Source organism: Aquarana catesbeiana, linkage group LG08 (assembly GCF_042186555.1).
Source record: "Aquarana catesbeiana isolate 2022-GZ linkage group LG08, ASM4218655v1, whole genome shotgun sequence".
NCBI classification, from domain to species: domain Eukaryota; kingdom Metazoa; phylum Chordata; class Amphibia; order Anura; family Ranidae; genus Aquarana; species Aquarana catesbeiana.
In genome coordinates, this window is record NC_133331.1 from 35630907 (window position 1) to 35644489 (window position 13583).

A 13583-nucleotide genomic window follows, 5' to 3' on the forward strand; every position below is an offset into this window, starting at 1 on the left:
GCAGAGAACCCGTACAAATCCAGCACAGGTTCCCGCATCGCATGTCACCCGCCGGTGGTTCACACTGCCCTATGCCATCCGCTGCGGGTGTCAATAGAAAGGCGATGACACCCCCAGAACGATTCGCATATCGCAGTGCCAACTGTCAATACGAACACCCATGCGATCCGATTCTGCTGTGGACCAAAAGAAAGGGTCCTGCATGATTTTGGTCCGAATGCAAAGCATACCTATCTGTATGGCTGAATCCGCATCGCACAGACATCGCATGTGATCTGCACAGCAGTGTGAACCGGCCTCAAGTCTTTTAAAGCAGCATTAGACCCAAATGCAAACATTTATTACATTGCAGCTCATCAATTCTAGAGATGTGATGGCTGCATTCCTTTGCTTTTTTTTAAGCTTTTCTTTCATTTACTTTCACCTGGTGATCTGGCCAGTAAGGCTGTTGCTGTTTAACCCCTTCCTGACCAGAGCACTTTTTGATTCGATTCGGCACTGCGTCGCTTTAACTGACAATTGCGCGGTTGTGCGACGTTGCACCCAAAAAAAATTGACGTTTTTTTTCCCCACAAATAGAGCTTTCTTTTTTACTTTTTACTATAATATCCCCCAAAAAACTATATAAAAAAAAACAATTTCTTGCTCAGTTTAAGCCAATATGTATTATTCTATATATTTCCGGTACAAAAAAAAAAAAAAAAAAATCGCAATAAGCGTATATTGATTGGTTTGCACAAAAGTTATAGCGTCTACAAAAAAGAAGATAGATTTATGGCATTTTTATTATTTTGTTTTTTACTAGTAATGGCGGGGATCTGCGATTTTTATCGTGACTGCGACATTATGGCGGACACATCGGACATTTTTGACACCATTGTCATTTATACAGCGATCAGTGCTATACAAATGCACTGATTACTGTGTAAATGACACTGGCAGGGAAGGGGTTAAACACTAGGGGGCGATCGAGGGGTTAAGTGTGTCCTAGGGAGTGATTATAACTGTGGGGGGGATGGGCTTCCACTGACATGACAGCAATTACTGCTCCAGATGACAGGGAGCGGTGATCTCTGTCATGTCACAAGGCAGAACAGGGAAATGCTTTGTTTACATATTCATATTTACATCTCCCCGTTCTGCCTCTCCGTGACACGAACGCCGGGAGACCGGCGGACATTGAGTCCACGGTCACGGAGTATGCGGCGGTGCGTGCCCACAATGCCGCGTCTTAAAGGGGGAGTACAGGTACGCCCATTTGCGCAGCCGTGCCATTGTGCCGACGTATATCATCGTGCGCAGGTCGGCAAGCGGTTAAAAGTACAAACTTTCTTCCAGATGGATCGGTTACAGGGATGGGACAAACCATTTACCACTGGCAGGGGTGCTTACAATCTTCTTTTATTTATTCATGTAAAACCTTCTTCCCAAAAAGGGAAAAAAAAACTGTTGCTGTAACAGATTTAAAAATGAGTGAACTGAAGTTTGGCTTCAGTTTGTTAGTGTAGCCAAATGAGCCAAATGTTAGTACATTTATCACTCCCCTCCCTTCTAGACTGACAATGCTGCTGTGCCCCCTGTGTTCCTTCATCCAGAGTGGGGGCGCTCTAATACAGGAGGTGTGTTATTGGCCAGAACACCAGGTGAAAACAAAGGGGGGGGGGGGAAGCCTAAAAGAAAATGAATGCAGCCATCCCATCTTATGATTGATAAACTGCAATATATGACATTTTTGGTCACACTGTAACATGACGGCCGGGCAGGAGCCCCCATTATCCTGGGAGGACGTCATATGAAGTCATCACAGGATCGGCCCGCATTCCGGCACCATCTGTCACCCGCTTTGTACACCGGACACGGCCGATGAAAGATCACAGTACCAACCCACTGCTGGTACCATGTGATCACTGTTGGCCAATCACAGCAGATCACATGACAATTGTACACAATGGACTTTGATTCATGCCATTCATTGTGTACTATTGTAATGAGCTCTGTTATGGGCACAGTGATCACATGGTACAGAAAGAGCCAATCACAGCGAATCTCAATAGTAAACACTGAATGCGTAGTTTTCATTCAGAAAAAAAAATGGTTGCTTAGAACTGTAAAATTCAGTTATAAGCAATCATAGTGAATAAAAAAAAGATTTAAAAAAAATCATGATCACCTCCCCAGAGTAGTGCAGTGTTACTATGGCAACACTGTATTGGTTAAAAAAAAGTCAAACAATTACAAAACAAAACTTGCAAACAATTACTGTATTTATTGGCGTATAACACTCACTTTTTTACCATGAAAATTGGGTGCAAATAGCGTGTGCGTGTTATACGCCAATACTTCAATCTTAGATGACTAGGACAGGTCAAGGAGGGGGGCCGGAAGAGCGCTGTCAGATTACATACAGGAGAATCTCCCGTTTACTTGGCGGACTCTGTAATAGGAAGTCCTGTCTCCTGGGCCACCATTGGACCACTGTTCTGTCCATCATAGGAGATTCTCTTTGTATGTAATCTGTAGGCGCTCGTCCCGCCCTCCCTGTCCCCTCTAGGCTGCAGATGGGCATCGATCAGGCTGCACTGATGGCAATGGTGAGGCTGCATTGATGTGGATTAATGAGGCTGCAGATGGGCACTGACCCTTATTTTGCTCCAAAGTTCCTTATTTAAAATTTTTGTTTTTTTCCTGAAACTTCCCTCTTAAAATGAATGTGCGTGTTATATGCCGATAAATACGGTATTAAAAGTTTTTACTTTTTTACTGTCACCAGTCGGGGTCCCTGATCACCGCCACACCAGTTATATGACGACACTGTACTGCACTGGTGACCGTATGGGGAAAAAAAAAAAAAAATAATATTCACCATGCCTCTTACTAAATACCTTGGAATGTCCATTTTCAAAAAGGGGTCATGGGGGGGGGGGGGTATTTGTACTGTCCTGGCGTTTTTGGGCCTCAAGAAATTTAATTTATTCTGTCAGTACTGTGTTTCCCCATAAATAAGACCGGGTCTTATATTAATTTTGGCTACAAAAAATGCATTAGGGTGGGTTACGCAAGCGCCCAGCGGCGCTGTAAATAAGGTATTTTCTACAATAATGTTACATAAAGACACACACTGGACATTATATAATCATTTTACAGTGTGGCTTACATGATTTTACAAGGATATTAACTAGGGCTTATTTTTGGGGTAGGGCTTACATTGCAGCCATCCTAGAAAATCGAGGTCTTATTTTCGGGGAAACACAGTACATTAGGATTGATCGATTTTCAGATATACAGTGGGGACGGAAAGTATTCAGACCACCTTAAATGTTTCACTCTTTGTTATATTGCAGCCATTTGCTAAAATCATTTAAGTTCATTTTTTTCCTCATTAATGTACACACAGCACCCCATATTGACAGAAAAACACAGAATTGTTGACATTTTTGCAGATTTATTAAAAAAGAAAAACTGAAATATCACATGGTCCTAAGTATTCAGACCCTTTGCTGTGACACTCATATATTTAACTCAGGTGCTGTCCATTTCTTCTGATGGTTCTACACCTTCATTTGAGTCCAGCTGTGTTTGATTATACTGATTGGACTTGATTAGGAAAGCCACACACCTGTCTATATAAGACCTTACAGCTCACAGTGCATGTCAGAGCAAATGAGAATCATGAGGTCAAAGGAACTGCCTGAAGAGCTCAGAGACAGAATTGTGGCAAGGCACAGATCTGGCCAAGGTTACAAAAAGATTTCTGCTGCACTTAAGGTTCCTAAGAGCACAGTGACCTCCATAACCCTTAAATGGAAGACGTTTGGGACGAACAGAACCCTTCCTAGAGCTGGCCGTCCAGCCAAACTGAGCTATTGTGGGAGAAGAGCCTTGGTGGGAGAGGTAAAGAAGAACCCAAAGATCACTGTGGCTGAGCTCTAGAGATGCAGTCGGGAGATGATAGAAAGTTGTAGAAAGTCAACCATCACTGCAGCCCTCCACCAGTCGGGGCTTTATGGCAGAGTGGCCCCACGGAAGCCTCTCCTTAGTGCAAGACACACGAAAGCCCGCATGGCGTTTGCTAAAAAAACACCTGAAGGACTCCAAGATGGTGAGAAATAAGATTCTTTGGTCTGATGAGACCAAGATAGAACCTTTTGGCCTTAATTCTAAGCGGTATGTGTGCACTGCTCATCACCTGTCCAATACAGTCCCAACAGTGAAGCATGGTGGTGGCAGCATCATGCTGTGGGGGTGTTTTTCAGCTGCAGGGACAGGACGACTGGTTGCAATTGAGGGAAAGATGAATGCGGCCAAGTACAGGGATATCCTGGACAAAAACCTTCTCCAGAGTGCTCAGGACCTCAGACTGGGCCGAAGGTTTACCTTCCAACAAGACAATGACCCGAAGCACACAGCTAAAATAACGAAGGAGTGGCTTCACAACAACTCCGTGACTGTTCTTGAATGGCCCAGCCAGAGCCCTGACTTAAACCCAATTGAGCATCTCTGGAGAGACCTAAAAATGGCTGTCCACCAATGTTTACCATCCAACCTGACAGAACTGGAGAGGATCTGCAAGGAGGAATGGCAGAGGATCCCCAAATCCAGGTGTGAAAAACTTGTTGCATCTTTCCCAAAAAGACTCATGGCTGTATTAGATCAAAAGGGGCTTCTACTAAATACTGAGCAAAGGGTCTGAATACTTAGGACCATGTGATATTTCAGTTCTTCTTTTTTAATAAATCTGTAAAAATGTCAACAATTCTGTGTTTTTCTGTCAATATGGGGTGCTGTGTGTACATTAATGAGGAAAAAAAAATGAACTTAAATGATTTTAGCAAATGGCTGCAATAGAACAAAGAGTGAAAAATTTAAGGGGGTCTGAATACTTTCCGTCCCCACTGTATACCAAACTAACTTTCCTACAGACTAAATAATATACACTGATTTGGGTTTGAGCGAGAGCAATAATTCTAGCACTAGACCTTCTCTGTAACTCAAAACTGGTAACCTGTAGAAATTTTTAAACGTCACCTATGGAGAATTTTAAGGGTCAAAGTTTGTCGCTATTCCACAAGCGGGCGCAATTTTGAAGCGTGACATGTTGGGTATCAACTTACTCAGTGTAACATTATCTGTCACAATATAAAAAAAAAAAAACAAAAAAAAAAAAAAAAAAAAATGGGCTAACTTTACGATTTTCTTATTTTTTGATTTAAAAAATGTATTTTTTCCCCAAAAATTGCGTTTGTAAGACCGCTGCGCAAATACGGTGTGACAAAGTATTTCAACGACCGCCATTTTACTCTCTAGTGTGTGTGAAATTATAAAATTTCAGACACACAACAGAGTAAAATGGCGGTCGTTATACTACTTTGTCACACCGTATTTGCGCAGCGGTCTTACAAACGCAATTTTTTGGGGAAAAATTTTTTTTTTGAGTTTTAAGTTTGAAAAATAGGCCTGAACCTTAAAGCGGAACTTCAGTAATTTTTTTTTTCAACTTTCCATCTATTAAATCTTCTGCCCTTGTTTTAACTTTGGATAGCTTTTTTTTTTTTTTTTTTCTGCCACTAAATACCTTATACAGCCCACTTCATGTTTCCTGTCTCTCTCTCCTCTGGGAGTTTTCCGGGAAGGGAGGTGGGATGGGTCATAAGAGGGCCAATGAGAGCTGTAGAGCTCGTGGTGTCTGTATAAATCCAGGAAGTGAACAGGCAGCAGCTTCAGCTGCCCACAGTTAAAATGGCTGCAGCCAGACTCAGGGGAGGGAGAATTCTGCAGCATATTTGGCAAGTACAGAATCACAGTATATATAAAAAAATATACAAAGTGGTTGGAGGGAAGCTTCAGAATGGCAAAGATGTTTTCATTACAAATTATGTGAGAAGACTGCAGTTCCTCTTTAAATGGTTAAAAATCACTTTAATGTGAACCTGTGGTCCCTCTTACACTTCCCCTTACAAAGCAATTCTCTGTCGTTTCGTCTCTCTATGTGAGCCAGTAGTCCTAACCCTGTGTAAGCTCCATTTTGGATGATTTTAGAGCTTACACTTTGTGACGGGAGTCACTTTTGGGCACAGGGTGATTGAGAAAATATATCTTGGATTACTTAGAATGGGACAGTAATATTTATCCACAATATCTCCCAGGATATATGTAAAGACTATTCATGGTTTGTTTGATTCTGAACTCAACATGTTAGTTGAGAGAGCTGATCACATTGGCCTCTAGAACTGGGTAGGAGGCGGACAGTCTACTCCTACTATAGTTTGTTGCCTACTAGGCTGAGGGGGGGGGAGATCACTGTTTGTATTGTTAATTGTAATTAGCTCCTGCTATTGTGAGAAGGTGTTCTGTGTTTATACTAATGTGTGAAGCTCGGTGACAAGTCTGACCTGTAGTGAAATCCTGATTAATCATAACAATGCTCCGGAGGGCACGGAGTCACATCGGCTTCTTTAAGGGATTAGTTAATTAGCACATGTTAAATTAGGTTTCTGGTTACAGTTGTATTGTTAGAGTAATATGAGGAGGGGGGACCTCCTCTTCTACTGTATATAAGACTGTATTCTGGTTCTAATAAAAGAGTCAGATTCCTGTTTGACCCTCCGTACAGAGCCTCGTCTCATACTTGGGGGGGAAAAATTATTCATATGGGTTTCTTGTTCGGCTGATCGGAGTGTGCGGTAGCTGCCTTTGTGTTCGAAAATGGAATGTCCTAAACGGCTTTAACCCCTTTCATACTCGGGGTGTCGTTACACACCACTTCTTCCTTCTCATCAGGCGACAGTGCTCAGCCCTGGTTACTGGCTGCTCAGGCCCAAGGTCACATGTTCCCCCATTACCAACAAGCACCAAGTATACCCACAAAGGGCTCAGACTGAGTAACAAAGCAGTGGGGGGACCTGGCAAGTACCAGCAGTTCAGAGTTGGGCTTTCAGAGACTCCTCTACCTTACCTTTGAGAATAGTTCTGCTTTAACCAACTTCCAGTCAAACTTGGCCTTACAGACTAAGGGGCCCATTCACCCAAAAGCTGCGCCGAGAGACACACAGTGCTGATGTGGCCAGTCCTGGCACATTGCACTGTTTACATTTTTTTTTTTCATAGAATAGAATTTTAGTGAACTGTCACAAGTGACATTTCAATATCGTTTTAGGCCTCATGCACACTGCTGCTCTTAGACTCATACTTTTGGAACTTTTGGCATTTTACTTTCCAAAAGCCCCTGAACACAACTCATTAAAAGTCACAGCACTCTCCGGTTTTAGGAAATCACCCCTATTTGTCCATGCACACAAAAGCTTTTATTTGGAGTTTAAAGGCATCAAAGTGGTTGTAACAATAAAAAAAAAAAAAAAAAGTGATCCTTTGAAGCACGATCGACAGGACAGTGCTTGTGCTGTGTCATTTACCCCACTCTATGTTCTAAAAAAAAAAAAACTGGTTGATCCTGCCAGTTCCTGTGGCCCCCCGTCACAGTAATTATGGCTGCTGATCCCCGATTACCATGGTCAGTTTACGTGCCTCCGTCAGACCGCTGCTCTCCTCTCTTCCCCTCCCCCCCTTGCCTGTCAGCTCGGGAGTCTGTAGCATTAGCATTAAAGTGATTGTAAAGGTACATTTTTTTTTTTTTCTTTTTAAATAAATAACAAACATTTCATACCTACCTCCACTGTGCAACGAGTTTTGCACAGAGTGGCCCCGAACATCCTCTTCTGGGGTCCCCCGGCGGCTCCTCCCCACATCTGATAACCCCCTAGGAGAAGCGCTTCCCCGAGGGGTGGTTACCTTGGGGGCATGCTCCCGAGTCCAGCATTCGGCGTCCGGAGAGGCCAAATGCAGGACTCGGCGCCACTCCCCAGTGCTCGCGTCACTGGATTTGATTGACAGCAGCGGGAGCCAATGGCTGCGCTGCTATCAATTTATCCAATCAAGAGCCTAGAACCCCGGGCAGAGAGACAGCGCGTCCCCCGCCGGGTCAAGTTCCAGGGCGGCGGTGTTTTTTCACCTTAATGCATAGGATAAGGTGAAAAAAACATGAAGGTTTACAACTCCTTTAAGAAATTCTGTAATCCGCTGTTACAGGATTATATAATGTGCAGTGTGTGTGTTTGTGTAAAATGATTGTGCAAAACACCTTCTTTACAGTGCCGCTGGGCACTCATGTGACCTCCCGCTGCTCTCCTCCTCTCCTCCCAACTGACGTCAGCGGAGGATCTCAGCCCCTCCCCTCTGCAGTGCTCGGAGCAGGGAAGGAGAGCTCCGGCGGGTCACGTGAGCGCCCAGCTGCGCTTTATATTACACAAACACACACACACTGCACGTTATATAAATCTGTAACAGAGCGGATTATGGGATTTCTCTCTAGACATTACAACCACTTTAGGACCCCCTTCACACTGGGGCGCTTTGCAGGCGCTACATCGCTAAAAATAGCGCCTGCAAAGTGCCCCGAAAGAGCTGCTCCTGTCTCTTCGGTGTGAAAGCCTGAGGGCTTTCACATTGGAGCGGTGCGCTGGCAGGACGATAAATAAAGTCCTGCAAGCCGCATCTTCAAAGCGGTAAAGGAGCGGTGTATACCACTCCTGACCATTGAAATTAATGGACAGCGCGGCTATACCGCAACCCTTTTTCGGCCGCTAGCGGGGGTTAAAAGCGCCCCGCTAACGGCCGAATACCTCCACAAATACAACGATAAAGCGCCGTTGTATTTTTTTTTTTTTAGCGGCGCTTTACCGCCGAGGCTGCCCCCACCTCAGTGTTTAGGGGCATTAATGCTCCTCTCCTAGATGCAGAAGAATCGCTTTCAGGAGAGGAGCGTTTTGGTGAATAAAAAACGTGTCTAAGTGTGCGTGAATTCTAGGCGTGTTTAGCGCTTGAGCATGATTTCATTTCTACGCCCAGAATAAATGATTATTCTGACCAACGAAATGAACACCCAAGTGCCTGACTCAGCTAAACGTGGGTAAATGCAGTATTCACGTTTACCAGCCTCCAGCATTTTATTTTGCTGCCAAGAGAAAGACTTCAAGGGGAGCGTCCAATGTTCACGAACCCTTTTTCAACGCAGCGGCGTTGCAATGTAGTGGTTTGCGTCACAACCGCTGCACTGAAAAACGTACTGCATGTGACTCTGTGGTGTGAACTGACACCAGAGGAAGCGAGGCCTTTTGTTTTGTCTATGTAGAAGGGTTCGTGCTGGAAATGGCTCCCAGCGCAGCGCGACCGCATCCGGTGCAAATGAGCCCTGAAGGTTCTTCTAGGGCAGGGGATAAGCAACCTGGGGCCCTCCAGCTGTTGCAGAACTAAAAGTCCCAGCATGCCTCTGGGAGTAATTGTAACTGCCAGCCTTGCAGTGCCTCATGGGAAATGTAGTTCCACAACAGTTGGAGGGGCTACTGGTTGCCGACCCCTCTTCTAGGGCGATATGAACAATCAGGGTTCTTCGTATATTTATAAAATACATAAAATATAACCAGCACTCTATAACTTTACACAATATTAAATATATGCTGCATTGCTGTCTTGCTCAAGGAGAACCAAATAACACACTTTCCAAATTATTCCATCTTACCTTGAAAAACAAGAAGGTTGGTACGGAGGTTATCTCGTACTTCTCCGACACCTCAGGAATGGCTTCTGCTTCAAGCTTCAAATAATAAGAATAAAATAAATAAAGGATACAAAAAAAAAAAAAAAAAAAAAGAAGAGAGAGAACGTAGCAATTTTATTTTCATGTCCCTTTTTATGGCATGTGTTAGAAAAGCCTCGCAGGGATAGTCGGGATACTTAAAAAGGGAGTCGAATGCAAAAGTTTGAGAGGCATTTGCATTTAAATGAGGCTCGCCAGGCTGCCCTGTCATCCACTGAGCTTGCACTATGACAAAACAGGTTCAAGGGTTCTTATTTTGTTGCACATTGCCAGCAATGCCCCCAGGCGGCAAATAAAAAAAATTTTTTTTTCTTCCTTTTGGTGCACTAGTGACCTAGTAAATTTTCAATCATATGCAGCTACTACTATATTGAAATCCATAAATCACTGACCCCAGTTATGTCATGATTACACTGCTTATTTTCTGCCCAAAGCAATTCTAGCTGTTTGCTCTATTGACTAATTTTGAGAGGCAGTACATCAAGGCTGACATTTGCAGCTCTCTGCAAATTATGAAGCAAAAAAAAAAAAAAATAAAAAATAGAAGGGTGAAAGGAGTATTTCTTCAATAAGCTATTGATGTCTAGTAAATTTTAAGCTTAACCCTTGGCGCTACAACGCTGCTTCGCGAGCTAAGCTCTTGTTAGAGCAGCGAGCAATAAAGCTGGGTCATTTTTAAAGACAAATGGCAGCATGCAATTGAAGATTAGTATTGGTCGGTCAATATACACAAGGAAAGAGACCAAAATCAGATGAGAAAATACTCTTCTATTATATCTATTATAATATTTTGTGGTCGAGCGGAAGAATTTAGTTACCAGAAGAGAGAGGAACTTTCTAACAAGACTCTGCAGATGAGAATTATCAATGGCTTTTCCCATTCAGAAAAATAAGTAAACTTTTTTTTTTCCTTTTTTTTTTTTTTTTTTAATTAAAGTTGCGACTTTGTTCTTTGACCCAATGTGACAGTTTGCAATTAATTCTCAATCGGACGCTAATTTTGATTAGGTACATAATTTGGCAGACAGCACCTTTGCTGCGGCAGACTATTGTGACAAATATCACAGAACTTTCACACGGCCAAGAAGTTCTATTGAAGTGCAAAGAGAACGCACCTTCCTGCTGCTGATCCCCCGAATATCTATTCCCCAGTCATATTGTTCCTCCCCCATCCATCCCCCCCCCCCCCCGAAATTCAGAACGCTCTCTTCCCTGCCCTCTCCCCCCACCTTGCATTCATTAGGTTTCATGTACATTGACCTACATTTACCGTGCCCGCAGGAAAACGTGCCGCGTATTGCTTTTTCCCCGCGGCTGGCGGTCAGGGTGGATAAAAAAAAAAATAATGATTTTTTTTTTTTTTTTTTTTTAAAGAATCAAACTGATGATGATTTTTATCAAATGTATTTTAATAGAATGCTTTTGGAGTCCAAATCAATCTAAAGATAGTTTTCTTTTAAAGATACAGTGGAACCTCGGATTGCGAGTAACGCGGTTAACGAGCGTTTCGCAATACGAGCACTGTATTTTTGAAAATCGTAACTCGGTTTGCGAGTGTTGTCTCGCAAAACGAGCATGATTCAGGCCAAAAGCGTGTGCAATACCACGTTTGGCCTGAGGTGGGGGTGCGCCGAGGCCGAGCGGCGCCGATGGGTGCCGTTGGGAAATGCATGGAAAGGCCCGAGGACACCTCGGCTGACCTCTGCCAACCTCGGGAACGGAGCCTTTCCAAGGTTTGCCGAGGTCAGCAGAGGTGTCCCCTGGCCTTTCCGGCCGTTTCAGAGGCTCTCCGGCGCCCCCCCCACCTCTGGCCACATGCGGTATTGCATGTCGTTGAAGTCAATGCGGAACGAATTCTTTTCGTTTCCATTAACTTCAATGGGGAAACTCGCTTTGATATGCGAGTACTTTGGATTATGAGCATACTCCTATAAAGGTTTTAAGCAGGAGGTGTCAGAAAAGTTACCACAGGGATAACTGGCTTGTGGCGGCCAAGCGTTCATAGCGACGTCCCTTTTTGATCCTTCCATGTCGGCTCTTCCTATCATTGTGAAGCAGAAATCACCAAGCGTTGGATTGTTCACCCACTAATAGGGAACATGAGCTGGGATTAGACCGTCGTGATACAGGTTAGTTTTACCCTACTGATGATGTGTGGTTGAACTGGATGGACTGGTGTCTTTATTCAACCTTACTAACTATGTAACTATGACTATGCTCGTAATCCGAGGTTCCACTGTACATTAATAATTTAGTTAATTCAGCATGAAATGGAGCTTAGTTATGTAGCATGAGACTGTATATTCTGCAATATTTACACTTTTGGTAAACTCATTCAATGAATCCAAGCTCTGCAAGCTGAGATAACATGCACGGCATTGATGCATTCACACAATTTCACAGTAAGCATGAGATAAGCAAAGTTCAGGAATATTCCTTTATCTTATTGTTTTGCAAATCTATGTACACTACAAACTGTATGATTGAATCGGTTCTGACATCGCTGTTTTACTAACCTGACAGCTTATTACTCCAAATAGAATCTTTAATATTTGCAAACAAAATGAAGGTTTCCTAACTAGCAGCAAGAATAAGTCCTTACATTTAAAGCGCACCTGTCATTTCAGATCCATCATGGCAGCGTCTATTAGCGGGCATCCAATCACCTGCTGCCGCCACGTCCCTCACCTTGTTGTGTCCCTGCCGCATCACCAGCCGTCCCATTAAAGTGAATGGGACTGTCGGTGAGTCAACAGCGGGTCAGAGGAGGAGCCGCTGAGGGACAGAGATGACAGTTGTTCTTTAAAAATTATGATTTAAATCAAGTTTATTTAACCACTTCAGCCCCGGCAGATTTGGCTGCTCAATGACCAGGCCATTTTTTGCGATATGGCACTGCATCGCTTTAACTGACAATTGCGCAGTCGTGCGACGCTGTACTCAAAGTTGACGTTCTTTTTTTCCCACAAATAGAGCTTTCTTTTGATCACCTCTGCGGTTATTTTTTGCGCTATAAACAAAAAAAAGAGGGAAAGTTTTGGAAAAAAAAAACAAAAAAACAAAAAACAATATTTTGTACTTTTGGCTATAATAAATATCCCCAATTTGTTTTTAAAAAAGCACATTTTTTTCCTCCGTTTAGGCTGATATGTATTCTTCTACATATTTTTGGTAATAAAAAAAAAAATTTGCAAAAAAGCATATATTGATTGGTTTGCGCAAAAGTTATAGCGCCTACAAAATAGGGGATAGATTTGTAGCATTTTTATTATTTTTTTTTCTTTTACTAATAGTGGCGGCGATCTGCGATTTTTATCGAAACTGCGACATTATGGCGGACACATCGGACACGTGTGGGTCAAATGACAATTATACAGCGACCATTGCTATAAAAATGCACTGATTACTGTATAAATGTCACTGGCAGGGAAGGGGTTAACACTAGGGGGCGATCAAGGGGTTAACTGTGTTCCCTATGTGTGTTCTAACTGTGGGGGATGGGACTGACTATAAGAGATGAGAGATCGGGAGTTCCCAGCTCGTTAGAACTCACGATCTGTCACTCCTCACAGTACTGGGATGTGTGTGTTACACATACACACACACACACACACACACACACACACACACACACGTCCCCTGTTCTTCCTCTCGTGCCCGCGACCGCCGGTCAGGAGCATCGGGTACCCCCACTGTGCAGCGGGCACGCGTGCCTGCTTAAAAAGGAGCCAACATACAGCTACGATGGTTCGCGGGATCATGCCGACCTGCCGCAGTATAATGACGGCGGCTGGTCGGCAAGTGGTTAAATCAAGCCTTTTTACTAGTGATTTAAATCATGATTTAAAAGTGGTGTTCCACCCAAAAAAAATAAATAAATAAATAAATAAATACATGAATGTGGCTAAACAAAAATAAAAAAAAAAAATTTGGA

At 43.3% G+C, this 13583-nt stretch overlaps 1 protein-coding gene across 2 annotated transcripts in view; it reads right to left on the bottom strand.

Annotated features, from left to right (window-relative positions):
- Positions 1–13583, bottom strand: part of GLRX3 (glutaredoxin 3) — a 79976-nt gene that overhangs the window by 44818 nt on the left and 21575 nt on the right. The window contains exon 3 of one of the 2 annotated variants that reach the window (XM_073595693.1): positions 9572–9646. In XM_073595693.1, the coding sequence (XP_073451794.1) occupies positions 9572–9646 (75 nt within the window). Of the gene's footprint in view, positions 1–9571; positions 9653–13583 lie in introns of those variants that run through there. The other variant, XM_073595694.1, reaches the window with a different exon arrangement.